Source organism: Streptopelia decaocto, assembly GCF_964273445.1.
Source record: "Streptopelia decaocto genome assembly, chromosome: 3".
In the NCBI taxonomy this organism is placed as follows: domain Eukaryota; kingdom Metazoa; phylum Chordata; class Aves; order Columbiformes; family Columbidae; genus Streptopelia; species Streptopelia decaocto.
In genome coordinates, this window is record NC_138656.1 from 114,523,805 (window position 1) to 114,544,571 (window position 20,767).

General features: G+C 50.0%; 1 protein-coding gene across 2 annotated transcripts in view; it reads left to right on the top strand.

Annotated features, from left to right (window-relative positions):
* Positions 1 to 5,088: 5,088 nt before the first annotated feature.
* TNFRSF21 (TNF receptor superfamily member 21) overlaps positions 5,089 to 20,767 on the top strand; it is a 37,274-nt gene continuing 21,595 nt past the window's right edge. For both annotated transcript variants that reach the window (XM_082048996.1, XM_082048997.1), the window contains exons 1-3: positions 5,089 to 5,244; positions 11,017 to 11,671; positions 13,406 to 13,903. In XM_082048996.1, the coding sequence (XP_081905122.1) occupies positions 5,191 to 5,244; positions 11,017 to 11,671; positions 13,406 to 13,903 (1,207 nt within the window). In that variant the 5' untranslated portion in view covers positions 5,089 to 5,190. The remainder of the gene's footprint in view (positions 5,245 to 11,016; positions 11,672 to 13,405; positions 13,904 to 20,767) is intronic.

The window sequence follows — 20,767 nt, forward strand, 5'->3', positions numbered from 1 at the left end:
AGACCCAGACTCATCTTAGCTCTGCAACAGAAAACATTATTTTGTTTTCCCACAGCATAAGGTGAGTAAAGTTCATTTAATAAGGAGACAGCAGAAGTGCACTCTGTCCCAGTTCAGGCAAATGGCCACGGGGGAGCTGCTCTGTCTGCTGATCGGCAGGACATTCTCATGCTCTTTTTCAGTTACCATCTCACACTGGAAGACCAACGTTTTCTCATCTCACCTCAACCATCCAAAAGACCTTCCTACAATTGCCATGGATCCTGCTAGAAACCACTGTGTTTATATATATCCGTGTGTGTATATATATATATATGTTCCTGCTGGGAACATCTGCTTTTGGTAGATGTTTCCCAATTTCCTGGAGATCATAAGGAGGGCCAGAAGGGTGAGAACGCCCACCCGAACTCTCCTTTCCCTCACCCAGGGAAGTCTACAGGCTATGTTGGTTCAACTTCCCAATTTAGGTTAATGCAAATGAGAACTGTGGTTTCTATATGAATTGGAGCTACTTTCCCATTACAGCAACAGAACACAGAAGTGTTGTGTTTCTACAAGAGATGTGGAAGTGACTGTCCATGTACAGAGAGTGAGAAAGTCTGAAAGTAAATTACATCTGCCCCATTAGCCTGGCTTCTTTTATTGCAAATAAGTGATGAGAAATTGCTTCCCAGAACACCTCTGCTTTCCACAGGATGAAGCAAGTGACGATTCTGTAGCATTTCCCAAGAAAACTTCTTTCAGCAGAACAATTCCTCCTATTTCATTAATATGCTTTAAACAGCCTCAGATGACTAAGCAGGACCACTGGCTTTTCCTCACAAGAGAGGAGAGTTCGCTGTTGAAGAGAAGATGGTTTCTGGTGTCAAATGAGGTCAGTGGATGTTCTTCCATTGCTTGCTTGGCCTCCCACCACCATCTTAGCAAAAACCCAGGGGTCTCTGGTCAACATAAGCAGTGAGGTTCACTAACTATGATTAAAAACACCTTCTTTCTTGGTGGTTTTTTTTTTAAATCCTAGCAGTTCACTGACCTGCTTGATACCATGGGCCTGTATTTGCGTGACAATGCGGTGGCACAAAGGGAAAAAAGGAACCGAATGTGGGGAGGTGAGGAGGAACTTCTCAAGCTTCTGCTGCCACCAAAAACACTTAATACGAAACTTCAGTCTCAGCCACCCGCTTCCTTAGTTTCCTTTCAAAGAAAAAAATCATGGAGATGCAGCAAATTGGACATTAATAAGCAATTTATGCCACAGCCAGTATGAACCAGTCTCGGCAGCGTGACTGGTGTTTGTCATTACAAGGGCTGCAAGGGGGGTGGGATGGGGGATTTACAGATCAGCCCACGCTTTTTTGGATAATCTGTGGACTGCCTTTAGGTTCTGTGTAAATAATAATAATTAGAAGCGGATGTAACTAATTGGAATCCATTCCACGGCAGTAACATGATCCATCTTATTGCCAATCCCCTGAGTCACCCCGTCCTCCAGATGATTATTTTTCTGATTTTCCCTAATAAAATCTGAACAATTCATGCTGCTGATGGATCCATCGTGGCTCGGTGCTGCCAGGGCATTTCAAACCCTATTCTAGCCCAGGCACAACCAACCTAGTTATCTCCACACCAGCAGGACCAGACTTGTCCTTGTATTGCATCAACGCTGTACATTTTTAAACTTAAAATCCCCTCTACCATCCCCAAGTCTGGTGTTGACCTCGCTGTGTTATCACCTTCAATTTGCCCAATTTATTTTGGATTAAAAGCAGCAGTGGGCATCCCTGGTTTCCTTCTGGGCAGCCTCACTGCGTCTTGCTTTGCACGTGATGAGGTTTCCCTTCCTTGACCTCCTGGGAAGAGCACGTTGTTCCTGAGTTTGGTGGCCCCGGGGGAAGGCAAAGCCCAACGTGGGGCTCTGCAGCACTTGCACAGCAGCAGGGCCAGATGTGGAGGAAGGTCCTTGTCCTGCACATGTGACACAAGTCTGGCTCGTTCCCCCCTGGGAACAGCCGTCCTGCCACTGCTACCCCAGCTCTGGGAGGGAAGCTCTTCTCCAGGCTCATTCCCAGGCTCCCAAGGGTCGTTGCTGTCTTCCAGCTCCCTTCCAAGATTAGATATGGAGAGAGTACAGGGAGAAAAAGTCCACTTTCGCTAGGAGGGGAGCCTTCCAGCTGGATTCAAATCTCCCTAAAATCAAGAGGAGGCTTCTCAGGGGCTTCAGAAGGGCTTGGATGAAACTCATACCACACCACATTTTTTCCTTTTTTTCTTTTTGAGATTTTCTGTCATTCATGGGGATTTTGTGCTGTTCAATTTGACATGGCACTGAAAGCCTCCCTTGTTCCATCTGCCTTCAGGGTGCCTCCAGAATGTGACTGTTGGTCAACAGGATTTCTGCAGGCTCTGGAAATCAATTATTTGAATGTTTTCCTCAGTAGACAACCAGTTATGTAGAGAGGCTTATAATGCCTTGATTCAGTGCACTCATAAGACTTGAAGGCCCTGATCAGCCTTACCTGGGGCCTCCCCCACCCCTGCCCCTGTCTCCTGGTTAGACCTCGGACCCATCCTGAAGCATCATCTCTGTTCCTGTCTCCTGAAAGGACCTTGGAATTATGTTGCAGCCTTTCTAGTTCTGTCTCTGACCCCATCTGCTGTTCCTCTTGACTCCCCGGATAGATCTGGACCTGTTTCCATCACTTGCCATGGCCATTGATGGACACTGTGACTAGCACCATGCTCTGCACAGCCTGTTCAGATGCTGCTTGTGCTGTGGCCACCCTCAGCTTCCAGTGGGAAAGGACCTTCAAAGCTCATCCAGTCCCACCCCTGCCATGAGCAGGGACATCTTCACCCAGATCAGGTTGCTCAGAGCCCCGTCCAGCCTGGCCTGGGATGTCTCCAGGCATGGGGCATCCACCACCTCTCTGGGCAACCTGGGACACTGTTTCATCACCTTCATAATAAAAAATGTCTGAGTTGCAGAACAAGAATAAAAAGGAACATAAAAATCCCACCCCAAAAAATGATGCTGTTGAACACTCACTGCCCTGCAGTTTTTACATGTTAGCAGCCTCCGGATGGCTGAGCTCCACTTGAGAAAAACTACCATGGGAAGAGGAGCTGTTCCCACCCCATTTTTAAGGAGGACGATGGAGGGAGAGCAAACAAAGGCCAAAAGCCAAAAGCCCAAAGCAATATGAGGTGGAGACAAAGCAAAAAATAATTTCCTTTGCAGTCCTACACAGCGCTTCTATCCCTAGGGTTTCAGGTAGGTGGGAAGTAGGCAATGCTGCAGAGAATCATAGAATCATTTTGGTTGGAAGACACCCTAAAGATCATAGAGCCCAACCATAACCTAACTCTGGCACTAAACTATGTCCCTAAGAACCTCATCTATGCAACTTTTAAACACCTCCAGGGATGGTGAGTCCAACACTTCCCTGGGCAGCCTGTTCCAATCCCAGTTTTTGTGAAAAACTTTTTCCTGATATCCAATCTAAACCTCCCCTGGTGAAACTTGACGCCATTTCCTCTCATCCTATGGCTTGTTACTTGGGGGAAGAGACCAACCCCCTCCATGCTACGATCTCCTAGTTGTAGACAGTGACAAGGTCTCCCCTCAGACTCCTTTTCTCCAGGCTGAACAGCCCCAGTTCTCTCAGCCGGTCCTCATCCCACTTGTCCTCCAGACCCCTCACCAGCTTAAATTCTCTTCTCTGAACTCACTCCAGCACCTCAATGTCTTTCCTGTAGTGAGGGGCCCAAAACCGAACCCCAGCACAGAGGGACAGGCAGTAGGTGCACCAATGGGGCCCCCGTCTTCCGCACGCTCCATGCACAGATTCCCAGCACAAAGGTGGGTTAGGGGCAGCAGGGCCAGTCGCTTGCTCTGGCAGAGCCCCTGTGAGCATCACCCCCAGCACCATGGCTTCGTACACCCCAAGGACAGCCAGGCAGGGGGGATGCTACACGGGTGAGGAAAGCCATGTAGACTGCTTGGAGAAAGCGAGGGACGCGGTGCTGCAGGGCGCTGCGGAGTTTCCAAGCTGTGTGCAATATCTACGTGACCGCGCATGGACTATGAGGTGAAGGAGTGTGGGGGGGTATCACACAGAATCACAGAATGTCAGGGGTTGGAAGGGACTTCGAAAGATCATCTAGTTCAATCCCCCTGCCGGAGCAGGAACACCCAGATGAGGTTACACAGGAAGGTGTCCAGGCGGGTTTTGAATGTCTCCAGAGTAGGAGACTCCACAACCCCCCTGGGCAGCCTGTTCCAGTGTTCTGATACCCTCAATGTGAAGAAGTTTCTTCTCAAATTTAAGTGGAACCTCTTGTGTTCCAGTTTGAACCCATTGCCCCTTGTCCTATCATTGGTTGTCACTGAGAAGAGCCTGGCTCCATCCTCATGACACTCACCCTTTATATATCTGTAAACATTAATGAGGTCACCCCTCAGTCTCCTCTTCTCCAAGCTAAAGAGCCCCAGCTCCCTCAGCCTTTCCTCACACGGGAAATGCTCCACTCCATCATCTTCGTTGCCCTGCGCTGGACTCTCTCCAGCAGTTCCCTGTCCTGCTGGAACTGAGGGGCCCAGAACTGGACACAATATTCCAGGTGTGGTCTCACCAGGGCAGAGTAGAGGGGAAGGAGAACCTCTCTGACCTACTGACCACCCCACTTCTGATGCACCCCAGGTACCATTGGCCTTCCTGGCCACAAGGGCCCAGTGCTGGCTCATGGTCATCCTGCTGTCCACCAGGACCCCCGGGTCCCTTTCCCCTACATCGCTCTCTAACAGGTCATTCCCCAGCTTATACTGGGGTTGCTCCTGCCCACACCCAAGCGGTGTCAGTGGTGGGGGGTCCGTGTGCGCTGCGCCGCGCAGCGCGGGGGGGCGCCGTTGCGCGGCCGGTGACGCCACAAAGGCCGCCCCGCCCCGCCGCGCCGCCCCACGTGCGCGCCGCCCCGCCGCGGCAGAGCGCAGCCCGCGGCCCCGCAGGCAGGTGGGAGCGCGGCGGGCGGCAGGGCCCCCCCCGCCCGGCCCCGGCCCGCCGCCATGGGCGCCTGCCCCCGCCGGCCGCCGCCGGCCCCGCGCCCCGCCGCCTGAGGCAGCGCGGCTGGACGGGCAGCGCCTCGCCCGCAGCCCCTCCGCGCTGCCCGGCGGCCCCGGCTCCGGCCGCCACCATGGGGGCCGCCGCGGCGTGCCGGAGCGCCGCCGGGCTCGCCGGCTTCCTCACGGTGAGTGTCGAGTGTGTGTGTGCGCGGAGCGGGGTGGGGGGTGTCGGTCCGTCCCTGCGGCGCCGCCCGCGCAAGATCCGCGGTGTGGGGGGTGGGGATGTGCTGCAGTGCAGCGCTGCCCGCCCGCGCGTGGGGTGCGTGCTGCTCGGCTGGTTTGGGGCGGGTGGGCAGGGGTGTGTTTTGGGGGGATATGTGTGTATTTGGGTATCCTGTTGGCCCCCCCTCCGCCGTCCGCCGTGCCGTGGGGTGTGCGGTGCTCCCCAGTGCCCACCCCGGGGGTGCTGCCTGCCCCAGCCCCCGTGCTCCCAACCCTGCCAGCGGGCACTGGCTGGGTCTGACATCCCCGGCTCCATCCTCTCTGTCCGCCGGCTCCTTCCTCTCCATCCCTGCTTTACTGCAGGCAGCAAAGGGCGGCATTCTCCCCAGAGGCTTCATCCAGGGCTGTGCCGCACCTCAAGGTCTGAGCGGATCCTTGCTTCACCCCCCTGCCCTGTTCCCTAAGCTCAGCACTGTTCTGGAGTCTTTCCATCCATCCATCTCTCCCTCCCAGCTGCTTTTCTTGCCACCCCTTGGACAGGCAGCAGAACTCACCACCAACACTAATTGCAGGCAGCCGCCCTGGCTTAACACAGAAATGTTTTTCCTCTGGGTTCACCCTCAGGTTTACCTTTCCAAATAGAGCCCTTCCCAGTCAGCATTTCAGAGCTACATCCTGTCTTTTTGGCGAGAGACGGTAATTTGGTGTGTCAAGCACACGCCGCAGCTGCTGCGGCTGGGTTGTGTAACCGAGGAGTGCACTTGCTCTTGAACTCAAGGTGGATCTTAGCAAGCTGGTGCTGGCTCGGCAGGAATCCGAGTAAACAAAAAATAATCTAAAGCTGAGAGAGCATTAGCTGGGAAACAGCCTCATTGCTTTGAAGGCGAAGGGTGACTTCACGCAGTAGCGAAGCAGCGCGGTGCTGGCCGGGTGCTCTCGAGCACTGGTTTCCCACTGGGAGAGGCGAGTGCTGCCGCACATCTGGAAGATGAGATGCTGATGGGAAGCTTGAGATATGGAGCTCCAGCCGGGATCCTGGAGGTCAGCCGAGAATGACGGGTATGGAAGAGCGGGGAGGGGGAAAACAGAGTGATATAAAGCAGGGGTGTCAAACTCATTTTCACCAGGGACCCGCATCAGCCTCACGGTTGCCTTCAAAGGGCCGAATGTAATTTTAGGGCTGTAAAAATGTAGGAGTAGTTACATTTATACAGTCCTAAAATTACATTCGGCCCTTGGAAGGCAACCGTGAGGCTGACGCGGGCCCCGGTGAAAATGAGTTTGACACCCCTGATAAAAAGGTATAGGGAAATGCAACAGCAATTTTGCAAAATGAAGCCAAGACTGAGCAAATGTGCATTGCTTGTGCATGCGTGTTACTCACACTTTGCGTGTGCTGATTGTACGAGCAAACGAGCTGTAAGACAAAATTCCTGTTGTCTCGTATGCTGGCAGGATGCTCCCTTGGCCACCGGCCAGGGTTTCTTCATTTGACATCTTCATCTTCAAAATTTTGGGCAACTCCCTTTAGCACCACAAGGAGTTAATGTTTTTCCAGCCCGAGGGAAGTAACTTCCAATCAATATTTGGTGGGTCTCTTAGTGGTGCAGCAAACCCAAATCTGCCTGGCTGTTTTTTGAGCGATAGCTGCTCGGCAGCGGTTGCGTAAGGTTGGTGTTGGTTGTGGTTTCCCTTGCTTGGTGTGGGCTTTGGGTGTCCACCAGCAGCTGCAAGATAGTTTCCAATATCTCCCCTGATACCCAGCATGATGTCACCTTGCTTCGATTTGGAGGTTTGGGGACCCTGGGCATTCCGTCTGCTTGGAGCAAAACCGTGGCCGCCGGGGATGCTTGTGAGCTCTGGTCGGCTCTGGCTGCAGGAACAGCTGCTGGGTTTTCCTTCATGGGGATCAGATGTGCCGGTGCTGCCGTTTTGGCACACTCGGCTGCCTGCGTTTTGCTCTCGAGATGTAATAAAGGGACTGCTGAGCAGGGTAAGCCCTGGACTCTTGGTTTCACAAACCCCAAACCAGCTGAAATAGCTGGATGCTTTGCAAGAAGCAGAAAATTGCTTTGTTTCTTGGTGCTCTCCTCACAGGCAACTTTTTTCAGAGAGAGTAACTTGATCCTTTTTACAGTGAGCGGGGCAGGAGGTGGGCTCCTCCCGGCTGCAAAGTTACTGTAAAACTTCCAGACCAGTTTATTTGTCTATCTGGGTTTGTTTTATTATTTGTTTTTTCCTCTTTAAATGTCGCAAGAGACTTCCCGGTGCTGGTCGGCGGACGGTGCAGCTGACCTTTGGGAAGGGCTGTGCAACCCATCCCTGACCTCTGCCAAGGCATTGCCATGGAGCCAGCTGCCATTTCTACCATTCTGCTGATTTTGCTCAGAAACAGTTCCCCAGAGTATTAATTTAGCACCGGTGGTCTCTACTGTCTTACAGCTCTCTGGCCCTGCTATTCTCTACCACGGTCAAGTGTCCTGCGATGACCTGTCTTTTTTAATATATTTTTTAGGTTTATCGGTGCCTCCCTGCAGGGCTGGCAGCAGGGTGGCACTGTACACAACCTGAGATTGTGACTGCCTGGAGGTGTCACGCTGTTTCAGGACACAAATGCCTGTAGTTCTACCAACTTTCTCCCGGTGTTGTGCCTCACTGGGCCACCAAGTGGGTTTGGGTCGCAAATGAGCTGTTGTATTGCCAGCCACGTCCCCCATGCGTGTTCCCAGGAAGCTTGTGACCCCTAAAAGCTATTAACCGTGCAAATTACCCATTTGCAGCATGCAATTAATTAAGAGGGTGATGGAGGCATGACTTACATGCAACCATTGGGATGGAGACATCAAGCTGGGGGGTGGTAAGGTGGGTCATGCCCATGTCAGCTGTGGCTCGAGGGTTTGTTTGCAGCCGAGCATGAAGGTCCCCTTGTCTGAGCCATTTCCCTGATGTGGGAGGTGAAAATGAGTGTTCCCCAGCCTGATCTGCTTTCCTTGTACCATGAAACCTCCACACGTTGGAACAGGTGGAAGTGGCTGGGAAGCACCTTTGCCTGAGCGGTGCAGGGCATCAGTGCTCAACTGGGGATGCTCTTTGGGATCATGGTCACCCTGTCTTCCTGATTCTTTTGGCTTCATTGTCAAGACCTGCTCCTGTGTTGGGCATGGAGAACAGCACCAAAACGTCTTGAAACCAAATCTGCTCTTTAGTGTTGTATTGCACCAATTCCTTTTTTCTGTGGTGGTTCGGTGTTTGTCTCTTCTCCCAAGTGACAAGCGATAGGATGAGAGGAAACGGCGTCAAGTTGCACCGGGGGAGGTTTAGATTGGATATCAGGAAAAAGTTTTTCATTAAAAGGTTTGTCAGGCATTGGGACAGGCTGCCCAGGGAAGTGGTGGAGTCACCGTCCCTGGAGGGGTTTAAAAGGCACAGAGATGTGTTTCTTAGAGACATGGTTTAGTGCCAGAGTTAGGTTATGGTTGGACTTGATGACCTTGAACATCTCTTTCAACCAAAATTATTCTATGATAAGTAGCAGATGCTCAACTCTGCTTAGCCTTCCCCCACTGGGACTTGCTGTTGTCCCTAAGCTTGGAAGTGCATGTGCATCTGAAGATCTGGAGATGTTCAAAAGCACCAGTACCTCTTTGCTTGAGATAGGTTTGAAAAGAAACTTCAAACCCAACCAAAAAACAAACCCGGTCCTGTTACAGTAGCGCAGATCCCACGGGCTTTGGTTATGCAGACGAGTGATGGAAAAATGCTGGAGATGAGCAGAAAAGGGAGAGCAGGATGGGACCCGTGACACATACTTGTAACAGGGTTGTGAATGGGTTTCCCAGGGTATGGCTCAATGCAGAGAGAAAAATCAGGATCTGAGCTGGTGGCAACACAGCTCATCCGTGGCAGGAGAACCAGGGCTTTTCCAGCCCCTCCCGACACTCCATCCTGTTTGGTGGTGGGGCAGGGAGGAGGATGAATAACACAGGTGACTCCCCTGGGATCCTGCTGCATCTGGTTTGCTAATTCGGGGTTGCGTCATGAGGATTATGGGCAGCAGGCTTCCTTACAGCCAGCTAAGCGCTTCGTTAAATCATGTCTTAAGGAGGGGAAAAATAGAGTGCATCCTGTAAGCCTTTGCCACCTGCCAAGGCAGCCCCGCTTTTTGTTTTTAATTTGACGTGCTGTAATTAGCCCGGCCGCTGCAGGATCCTCGTCAGCTCCTGCGGGCTCGCCTGCTTCTGCCTGCTCTGTAATTGCTGCTTCAGGAGGGAAAAAAAAAAAAAAATTTAAAAAAATGAAGTGTTTTGTACAAATCCCAAGCTGTAAATTATTTAGCAGGTGAGACAGAAATGTGCTGTGTGTTTCCAGGAAGCAAGAGACTGCACCAAAAATGATGCGGCGCGGCTTGCGGCTCTGCTGCGATGTGCCTTCTGCAGAGTCATCTTGTTGGGAGGCTTTTTTTTTCCCCCCTTATGAATGTGTTCTTGCTGGCTGACAGCCCAGAATAGGTAGCAGAGCAAAAATAAGGGCTTGTATAACATAGACAAGTGATTTATGTGCCTGGCTGTGCCGTTAAAAAGCGTTAAGGTCTCTGGTCTTTTTACCTTCAGTGTAGAAAAGCGTCTTTGGAAATTCAAAGTAACGTTGGCTTGTTCCTCTCTCTTCCTCCTAACGCAGCCTGCGGCTGTTTGAAGACATTTTTTCTATTGCTTTGTATGTTGTATGAGGTTGCGTCAGCCTTTCTTTTGAGATGCCTTTTGTTCTTGGTGTCTTATCTTTGCTGGCATAACTGATGTTGAATCCGTGGTCTTCTGGAGGAAGCAGAAGTCCTGTTTGGTAGATGAGGCATCTCTTGGAGGTGGAGCAGCCTCAATGCAAAGGAATTAAGGGAATAAATCCCTGGGATTTGAGATAGGTAAATAGATTTGTACCCATCATGCAGCCAAGCCCAGCTGGGTGCAGTTTGGTGTCTCAAAACCTTTTACCTGTGTCTGATGCAATGAGGAACTAAGTTACAGCAGAGCTCCTCAAACAGCTTAAAAATAGCGTCGGGTTTTCTTTCCTGTTGCTAACACATCTGGTTTGAAGATGGTTCAGATGCGGTTGGACGCTCGAAGAAGAACATCCCCTGCGGTCTCGCCAAACCCTAGGCTTGCATGGGGCTGTATAAATTCCGGAAGGGCAGCGGGGCTGAGAAATAATCCGGTAACACCCGATAGCCTGAATTTCATCCAGTTGTGCATTATTTGGAAAGGTAACTGTTTGAACAAGTGCAGATTAACAAATAACAGAAGACGAAAGCTTTGCAGGTCAGAGCTGCCACCTGCATGTGTGGTTTTTTTGTCTTCTTGGCTTGTGCTGGAACCTCTCAGCCTTGAAACGCAAAGCTGCTCTGAATTCTCCAGGGGTGGCCAGGTAGCACGTACTGCTGAAACACAATTAGCAGTATTTACCGCCCTGGCAGGGTTGCAGTGTAAATGATGCTTAGTCTCGCTGAGAAGCGTGGTGTCAAATTTAAGGAATTATAGTTGTAGGTGGCTGTGTGTCAGGGAGAGCGTGCTGCCATCTGCACAAGTTCTTTTCCACCCCGACCTCGCTGAGGTCCCTCCCCTGCGGAAACATCTTCGTGGTCCCACAGCTCTGGGATGTGTTTCGTGATCCCACAAGGGATCGCTGGCAGAAAGGGCTCTGGTCGTGTGCTGTTGTTGATTAACAACCTCCTGTCTGTCTTCCAGCTGTTTGTGCTCCTGGGCACTGCTGACGGTCAGTCGAAGCTGACATCCGAGCAGAACGCCATCAGCCTCCCCCCCGGCAAGTACCGCCACCTCGACCGTGCCACCAACAAAGAGCTGATCTGCGACAAATGTCCCGCAGGAACCTACGTGTCTAAACACTGTACGAAGAGTACCTTAAGAGAGTGCAGCCCCTGTCCAGATGGGACTTTTACTAAGCATGAGAACGGCATAGAGCGGTGCCACCCTTGTAGAAAACCCTGCGAACTGCCAATGATCGAGAAAACTCGTTGTACTGCCTTGACCGACCGTGAGTGCACTTGCCTGTCGGGTACGTTTCAGACGAACGATACCTGTGTCCCTTACACAGTGTGCCCGGTCGGCTGGGGCGTCCGCAAGAAAGGAACTGAGACGGAAGACGTGAGGTGCAAGCCGTGCCCTCGTGGTACCTTTTCTGACGTGCCTTCTAGTGTGATGAAGTGCAAAACATACACGGACTGCTTTGCGAAAAACATGGTGGTCATCAAGCCGGGGACAAAGGAGAGTGACAATGTCTGTGGTTCTCCAGCGTCTCTTCCCAACACGTCTTTGACTTCGTCAAGCACCGAAGCAGATGAAGAGCCCTATGAAGTTCCACCAACCTCTCAGCTTCCCAAAGGTAATGTCCACCACTAAAACACAGGCATGTTTTTGGTCATGGGGTTGTGTTCCTGCCTCGGTCAAGGTTGGGTTTAGTCTGTTAAAGGGCAGTCTGGTCTAAAGCATGGATGATGCTTTTGCTTTGTGGCCAGAAGGCAGCTCCAGAGTGCATCAGGTTGCCCTCAGTGGTGTTAAACCATGCTTAATACCATGCTTAATACTGCGGTTGTGATTTGACTCCCGCCTGTCCTGCTGTTTGAACTGAAAGGACATCACGTTCCTCAGCTGCTTTTCCCATCTGTATGTTGTGCTGGCACAAGTCTTTGTGTGTTTGGGGCAAACCTGAGCAGTGCGCAGCCAGAAAACCCCAGCAGGAGAGGAGCTTCACTGCATCAGGCTGTTTCCCTGAGGGATTCTCTGCTTTCCTGCCCGTGCTTTCCCTGCTCAGTTTCACCCCGTGGTGTGCCAGCATATTGGTTTGAATGGGAACCGTTGCCAAAACAGCTCTTCCAGGAGCCTGGGCTGTGCTGTAAATTATTTTCTTTAACCTGTGAGATTTCCATTAGTTGTCACCCGTAGGGAGAGCCAGGCTGAGCTTCTCATTCTCTTGTTTAATTGGAAATGATCGTCACAGTCTTTATGGAGATGCTTTATCCACGGCTGGTGGCAGTGGTGCTGTGGGACCCCATTTGAGGTGGTGCTCAGCACTTTCTGAGAAGCTGCCTCCTTACAGTGTCTCAAATGGGGCGTTTTAATAAAAAAATGCAACTTTTGTTGGCCTTTATACCTGAGTTGGTAAATACAATAGCAGGGAAGTGTTGACAGTGGTAGACACCCAGTGCTTCTCCTTTGTTAGGTCTCAAAGCTTGATATGACATTTATGTGTCATTGGGAGAGGACGGGAGGGTGTTCCCTGACCTTTGAAATCAACTGTAGACAATTAGGTAAAAGTTAAAGCATTTTACCTGTTTGTATTCTAGTCAGAGTGTTTTGGATAAACATCTGTAACCTGATTTTGCTTCTGCCTTGTTTACACTCACTTTCTGGCTCAACTGGGATGAGATATGCTCTTCAAAAGCCAAGTTTCCAAAGTAAGCTCTAGTTCTTGTCACAACAGCCCCTTCCTCTTCTCACCAGGCTTTGGTCATGCAACTGGCTGGGACCGGAGAGCTGTTGGTTGATAAGAAAACTCAATAAAGACGGAAAGTAGATCTTAGGAGGAAGTTGTTTTTTTTTCCTGTTGCTTCAGAAGCCGGTTTTGTAGTTGATGCATCTGCAGCTGCTCGTGGTGCTGATAAAAATGTTTGTGCTCCCTTGACAAAACCCACTAGAGAGATACTAAGCCTTCAAATTGTTACTTATTTCTAGCCCAAATACCGGATTCCACAACTGGAGTAAAACTATCATTCATAAACTGAAGAAAGAAGAATCAACTCCCTCAAAGTTGTAGGTTTTCCAAGAGACAATGTGGGACAAACACAGATTGACAACATGCCTTTAATAACTCATTTTTTTTTAAAGAGCTGCCACTAGCCTTAACCAACAAGGGTCAGTTTTACCTTGAACCTACCTCTGTAACTGTACCCATCTGTTCCCAGAGCCAAACCCCAACTTCACCTCTTCCCTTTCTCGCTGGCTGGCATTGGGTTTCTGTCTGCTGGCCGAGCAGATGCTCAGACAAGTCTCAGACCGTGACATGATGCCGTATCGCGTCTCCGGTGCTGTGACACTGAACTCTCCTCTCCTCTTGCAGGTCTGAACTCCTCAGTTCCCGACTTTGTCCCCTCTCCTGTGCCACGCACATCCAGTGGCACGACGGAGCCAACAGGCTACGACAACGAAACCTCTGCCAACGAGACGGACGGTGCCGGCAGGACCCTCGCTGGTTCTGGCATCACCAGCCAGGCACAGAGCTACCGGCACAAGCAAACCAGCCGAGCGCTGGAGAAGCAGTCAGCGCTGGAGATGTCGGGGGGTGAGAAGTCCAGCATGCCATACAGGCCCCCCCGGCGAGGTCAGCAGAACGTCCACCAGCACTTTGACATCAATGAACACTTGCCGTGGATGATCGTCCTCTTCCTGCTGCTGGTCCTGGTGGTTATTGTCGTCTGCAGCGTCAGGAAGAGCTCACGGACTCTGAAGAAGGGACCCAGGCAAGATCCCAGTGCCATTGTGGAGAAAGCTATTATGAAAAAGTCCACCACCCCCACACAGAACAGAGAGAAGTGGATCTATTATTGCAACGGGCACGGTGAGTGGTACTGACTGGGGGTTGTGGGTGTTAGCATCTTCTCCAACATCCCACACAATGCTTTGGAAAGGCTGCTCCAATGTCCAGTGACTTGTTGCTCTTCTGACTTGCTGAGTCTTGTAGCAATGACAAAAGCCACACACTGGTTCCTCAGATGTTTATTCATCCTTGGCTTTTCGCCATCCCTGTTCCCGTGGTGTGTCGCTGTTCCCAAAGGAGGGGTTAATGGAGGGAACGTCACCTGCTTGCCCCAGTTCCTCTCCATTTCTTTCCCACCCCTCCTTGGTGGAAGGACCTTGAGCAAAGGTGGCTTCTTTTTTTTTTTTTTTCTTCCCCTTTCCACCTCTCTGCCTGTTTTCGTGGTGACTCAGGTGTGGGTCTGTTTGTCTTTCATGTTGTCCTTTTTCCCTCACCCCATCTGTTCCTGGAAGGTTGAGTCATCCCCCACCTCTGGGCAGCACCTCAATTTCAGGTTCTTAGTCCTAAATCCCAACCACTGGTTTCTGTTTCCAAGACCTGTGTCCATGGTGGAGCCTGGAAGGTTGTCCTTAAAGACCATGTCATAGAGGCATACCGCTCCATCAGTGTCATGAGGTCTTTCTGGAGGCTCCAGTTTGTATTGTTTTCTCTCTTTTTGGTGGATGTCTTGCTGCCAGCTTTTTGATGAGACTGTATAGATGACCCATTTTGGTTATATTGAAATTTGTAAAAGTCAATGATAAATTAATGGTGGCATGAACCACCAGGCTGCCATGATCTCCCTAGTAGGATGTGTGGTTCTTCCTCTGCAAAGCTGCGGTTGCAGTTCTGACCCCTCTTATCTTATGCAGACAGCCCTGACAAGGCCTTATTTTGGGTTAAACTTCCCTTCACACTTAACCTTTAGAAAAGAACATTTAACAAGGCAGGGACATACAAAGAATGGATTGAAAAAAGATTGGAAGGTTTAAGAGAGATCAGTGCTTGATGCAAGTCATCCTTGAGCGCTTAAGTACAAAGGAAAGGCAGCTTTGAGTAGGGCGTCTTCTGTCATGTACTCTCTTCTCCTTCCTGCTGATTAATAAATCTATACTTTGTTTGCCTTCATTTAATGCATTTATAGAACCAGTAAGATCTTGTTGGAATTAGTTTTGTGCCTTCTCTTGTGTTTGTTCTACTCGCTGGTTTCCTTTTAACTCTTTTGAATTCTTGGGGTGTGGTTTCTTGTACTTTTTTTCCCTTTGCAATAACTTTTTGCAGTAACCACTGCAATCCATTGTCCCTAAAATCAGTGGTACCCAAAGTATGGTCCTTGGGGCAATGGTGAGTGATCTACAACCAGGTTGCAGAACCTTATTAAACATCCTTATTTGTGGGTGCTGCCAGAAATACTGCATGGCTTTGGCCATGGCTCATTGGCCAAAACCAGCTGGTTGTTACTAACGCGTAGTAACTTTTTTCCATGTGACCTTAATTACCAGTTGATTGAATTTCTCACTTTCCTATTTTTTGGAGCAGCAAACGTTTATCTCAGAGCAGAGGCTGAATTCGAACAGGTTGGGGAGTACTCAAGTGCAGGGACCAGACCAAGCTGCTTTGGTTTCTAACCTGGTATTTCAGACCCTCTGCTGAAAGGCCCATCTGACCCTTCTTCTGGAGGCCACATGAGAGCTGCCTTTGTGAGCAGCGCTGTGTGTTTGGTCACCAAGAATGATTCAGGCTAAAGAAACTGCAGGTGATACACGGTGAGCAATGAGGCTATGCTAACCCACTTATGTACAACCCCACCTCCCAGATATTTTCATTCTCTGGGATCAGCATCGTTCATGGATCATGTTGCGCTTCCCAAGATGAGTTGTTCAAGTCTTTGTCCTTTAACAGATGGATTGAACTAGTGCATCAGATTCATAAGATATTGGCCAAGTTTTCTCTTTGTCTTGGGAAGTAAGCTGGACATGATAGCAAAACCACGTTTGGCTGATAAACTGGCCCAGTATCTGATCAAGCACCTTAGGTCTGGAGACAAATTAGAATCATACAATCAGAAGAGTTTGGGCTGGAAGGGACCTTCAAAAGTCATCTAGTCCAACCTGTACCATGAGCAGGGACGTTTTCACCCGGATCAGGTTGCTCAGAGTCCCATCCAGCCTGGCCTGGGATGTCTCCAGGGATGGGGCATCCACCACCTCTCTGGGCAAACTGGGCCAGGGTTTCACCACCCCATTGTAAAAAATTTCTTCATGTGTGGCCTGAATCTCCCCTCCTTTAGTTTAAAACCATCACCCCTTGTCCTATTGTAACTGGCCCTTCTAAAACATCTGTCCCTATCTTTTCTTATCAGCCCCTTTTAAGTACTGAAGTGTCGCAATAAGGTCTCCCCAGAGCCTTCTCTTCTCCAGGCTGAGCAACCCCAAGACTCTCAGCCCTGTTCCTCGGGGCTCCTGGCTGGGTGGTTTGGCACATCCCTCCCAATCATTCTTGCAGTGGTCACGCTGGTTCCGTGTTGGCCTGGGTGGCTCCGTGACTTGCTCCCGCCTCTTAATATCCTCAGCTGAACTTTGTGCAATGAAGGCAGACAGACAAGCGCAAACCAATTAATGCTTTGTCTTGCTTTTTACAGCAGCACTGGTGTTGCGTAAGTCTCGTTGGGTTTAGCTGGAAGGGCATGGCTCATTAGTTCTTTCCTGGTGATGGTACTCTGCTGTGTCAGATATGGAAATTGTTCTCCTCTGTGGTGGTGTGTAAATCCCTCTTTGGTTTTCCTATTGAAGAAACTGACTCTTAAGACTCTGTTTACTTGAAATGAGAGAAAATGTAGTGACTTTTTTAATAACTGCTTGTTATGCTAAGACGGGTGTCAGACTCATTTTCACCGGGGGCTACATCAGCTTCACGGTTGCCTTCAAAGAGCCAAACGTAATTTTAGGACTGTATCAATGTAGTAGAAGTTACATTGATACAGTCCTAAAATTACGTTTGGCTCTTTGAAGGCAACCGTGAAGGTGATGCGGCCCTCGGTGAATGTGAGTTTGACACCCGTGCGCTAAGATGTACTTGCAGAGCTGCAGTGTCATGGCTCAGCCTTCTGCTGCTCCAGCAGTGTTTGTATACAAATCAGGCTTCATCCTGAGGCAGCATGTCAGATAAGGGTGAAAACAGCCAGGGGCAAACTTCAGGCTGTCACAGAGAGGAAATCTTGCCCCTCCCATGCAGATCCCTTTATGGTAAGCAGCCAGAGCAAAGCCTCCATAGATGTGAGGACCACAGGTTCTCCCCAGGTCTTCAGGTGCCAGCTTGGTTTGTGATTGCATTAGGGATGTGGAGGGCAAGAAATCATCTTCTGGGGCTGAAGTCCTGGGGTCTGGTGCTGACCATGTGCCAACATCCATATAAACTCCCTACCTATACGTTGGCGGTCACGCCAACAAGGGATTGGGGTGTGTTTATTGCTGGGGTGAAGCCTGTGTACGTGGCTGTTGCGCACAATCTCCCCCCGTTTCCTCCTAGTTTACCATCTCCTCCCTCCTAATCCTTTCAGTAAACAGCTTTAACCTTTGAAAGGGAAGTCCAGGTCTGACGTAGCTGATGCAACCTCTGCTCTGAGGAGCTGTGCTTGGGCGGCTGCCATTGCTCTGGCACCTTTCGCACCTCCCGTCGTGCTGGATGGGCACCCATGCCTGTTTGGAGGATTTTATTAGTGATGGTTGCAAGGCCATCAGTTCTGGGTGACACATGGTCAGGGTGACATCAGCCCTGCTCAGCGCTGGAGCAAAGACATCTCGCTGTGGTTGGGCTATGTCCCAAAAGAGGAGGATTTTAAGGTGGAAGCAGCTGCTCAAACTGTTGGCCAGTTCCTGGTGGCACTTAATATACTGAGTTGCTTAAATAGTTGAGATATGTGTGCAGTCTTGGGCAGCATTTGTTGTCCTGGGGCGTTTTGCTTGTCCTCATCTTCCCATGAGCTGGTGTCTCTGCCTTGTGCTCCCTCTGGTTATAATACATGCCTTAAATAACAGCCCAAACTTAAAAATAGCAGTAGCTTGGGAGGCCGGTGTTAAAACAAGACCCATGTCCTTAACGTGGACGTGTTCCAGCCAAGGCGGCAAATGCCGATGATTCTCCCAGGATTAAATGGTTCAGAGGTCTGGGAAGAGCTCTTGATGACTAATGGTCTGAGTTAGCAGCCAGCCGACCTCCATGTCTGTCCTTGTGTCCGTCCCAATGACAGGGGCTCTCCCAAGAAAGAGCCCCAAGATCTCACCTACGTGGGATCAAGAAGGTAGAGCAAACACCAGTTACGGTTGGGGAAGATGGACCTCTTGCTGCTTCAGCTGGCTCTTACGTGGTAGCCCTGCAGATGGGAATCCAAAGGGGAAAAGCAGTTTGCCAAAGATTTCCAGAGAAAAAATAATCAGTGTGGTGCCTGAACGACGTGGGTACTGGGCTGATAGAGCTCTGTGGTTTTAACCTTGTGTGACGGCTTTCTTTAGAAGATCAAGAGCAGCCTACACACTGGAAGCACTTTCTTCTAAACAATCCCTTCACTTTAGCAAATACCCAATTCCTTTCTTCATCTGTTGCCAAAGGCAAGGAGTTGAGCTTGTAATAAAAACGGAGAATTGAAGCCTCTCTCCGAAAGTCTTGGGAATGCTAAATTGGACATCAGTCTATGCCAAACGTGAAGATGGACTTGAAATAATCTTGCAGACATTGTTGGTAGTGTTGCCTTTGACTTTCACCCATTGAGTAGCAGAAGATGAAAGGCAAAGGCTGTAAAATGTTTTGTTTGGGGGTAAAACCTCCTGTGTATGGAAGAAGCTGCCTAAATGATGTGCTAAGAGGCAAGAAGAGAGTTTGGTGATTTTTTTGGAGTTAAAAGACCGAAGAACAGATCTTGGCAGTACTGGCCTGGCATGAGATGCTGCTTCCCTTTGATTTTTCCTCAAGTCTGGTAATTGCACATTACTGCAGTGGGTGGTGAGAGCGAAGCCAGAAAGCCTCTGGTTGAATAATTGGAGAAATAAACTGTTCTTTGCAGCCAAGGTGGAGCCAAGGCTTGACTGCAAGTAGATGAGCATGTACTGAAAATAGTTCAGGATTGAAAGCAGAGTGGGGAGTTGAGGGATGAGGCTGAAAAGATGGGGGGAGTGTTGGGATCTGGGGTCTTGGTTGCTCAGCTGTTGGGATGCTCAGTTGTCATCACACTGGGAGCCAGGACCATCTTTGTTGGGGATTTGTGTGAGTAGCTCAGTTGCTGTAGAACCAGGGCTAAGCCTGAGCTTGGTCTTGTCCAAAAGAGGTCAGTGAGGGTGTTGGAAGAGGGACAAGAGCTTTGCTGGAAAGCCCTGTGCCCTGGAGAGCCTGGCCCTGCGCTGCAGCTCCAGGGTGTCACTTGTGAATACGAGTAGCAGGCGCATTGGCAGTTCGCATTGGGACATCTTGGGTCACTGAAGGCTTGTCCTCATGTGGAATCAGATACTCATTTATGTTTAGTGTTGGAAGATGCTTATCAGAGTAAAATTACTTGATTCTCTTCTTTTAAAGAGACAGCGCGTTGACTAAACAAGCCCACACATAACTGTAATCTCTCTTGTAGATCCATCCCCTAATGAAGGGAAGCGAGTGCAGGAAAACAACCCAGCAGTGGATATTCTTAAGCCTTAAATTGTTTCATACTCAGCTGCTATCATAAATAGGGAAACCCAGCTACAGGGATGGCACTTGCAGGTCTACAGGGTGGCTCCCTGGCACTGGATGTTACTTCAGGACCCCTCCTTGTTGCTCATATGGGTAAATGAGATGAAAGGCACCTAGTGTAGTGGTTTTGTTTTGCAGAGGTGTTCTTTCCCTTTGATCAGCTCCCGAGCAGGTCACAGCTTGGTGGCAGGACCATCACACCGGGAGGCAGGGTGAGGATGGGGGAGCTACTGTGGAAACACACCCTTGGGGACTCTGTCTCTTCCACAAATCTGCAGAGCATGGGGAGGAGCGGTGGGGTTAAAAGCGTCACCAGTCTCAACCTGTGACCTCAGGGTTTTGTGCCCAGACCACAGGTAGAGCAGCGATGGCTGACAGCGTCTCAGGAGGGCAGGTGTGCCCATTGCTGCTCACATAATTTGGTAATTGCGGTTATGCTTGGCGAGGAGCAGCCTTGTGCTTGTGTGCAAACCCTAATATGACTCTGGCACGCAGAGCATGAGATGAGGGATTAATGTCTTGTCTACCTGCCAAAACAGAGAGGCAGAATGTGTTGGGTTTTGTTTGCGGGTTGGTGGGTTTTATTTATTTCAGAGGAGTCTCTTTTCTGGTATCTGCAGCTTAATTATCTACAGGCATATGACTGCTGGTCCTCTAACATCAGCCTGTCCACCTCTGCAAAGTGAGACCTAGGCAGAAAAGGAGCTTTTTAAATCGGAAGAGGAAGGGGTGTGCTGGGCACCATGAGAAATATGGATGCTGTGGCACAGCTGAGCATTAAAACAGGGGTGCCCCTCACTGGCGCTTATTTGGCTGCACGGGAGCTCTGTGTTTTAAGCTATATTTGCTCCAACATGAACATGATACTCCACTTCAGGGTGGGATGAAGCAACCCTTCATCTGCAGCGCAGAGCTCTGCTGTGGGAGCTTTGGGGTGATGTCTCAGGACTATTTGAAAAAAACGTATTCCTTAAGCCACTTGTCTTAAAAATTTGCTCAGGTTGGCCGCAAACTCATCCTTGACCTTTTGGGAAGCTGCATGGTTTCCAAAGGGCGTATGTAGGAGCTGACCGAGGCTTAATGGTACAAGGGAGCCTTGGAAAACACAAATGAGGGAGGCTGCTGTTCTGTGTAGAGAGGAGGAAACTTAATCATGTGCAGGTTTATCATATCTTGCTCCTCAGCCTT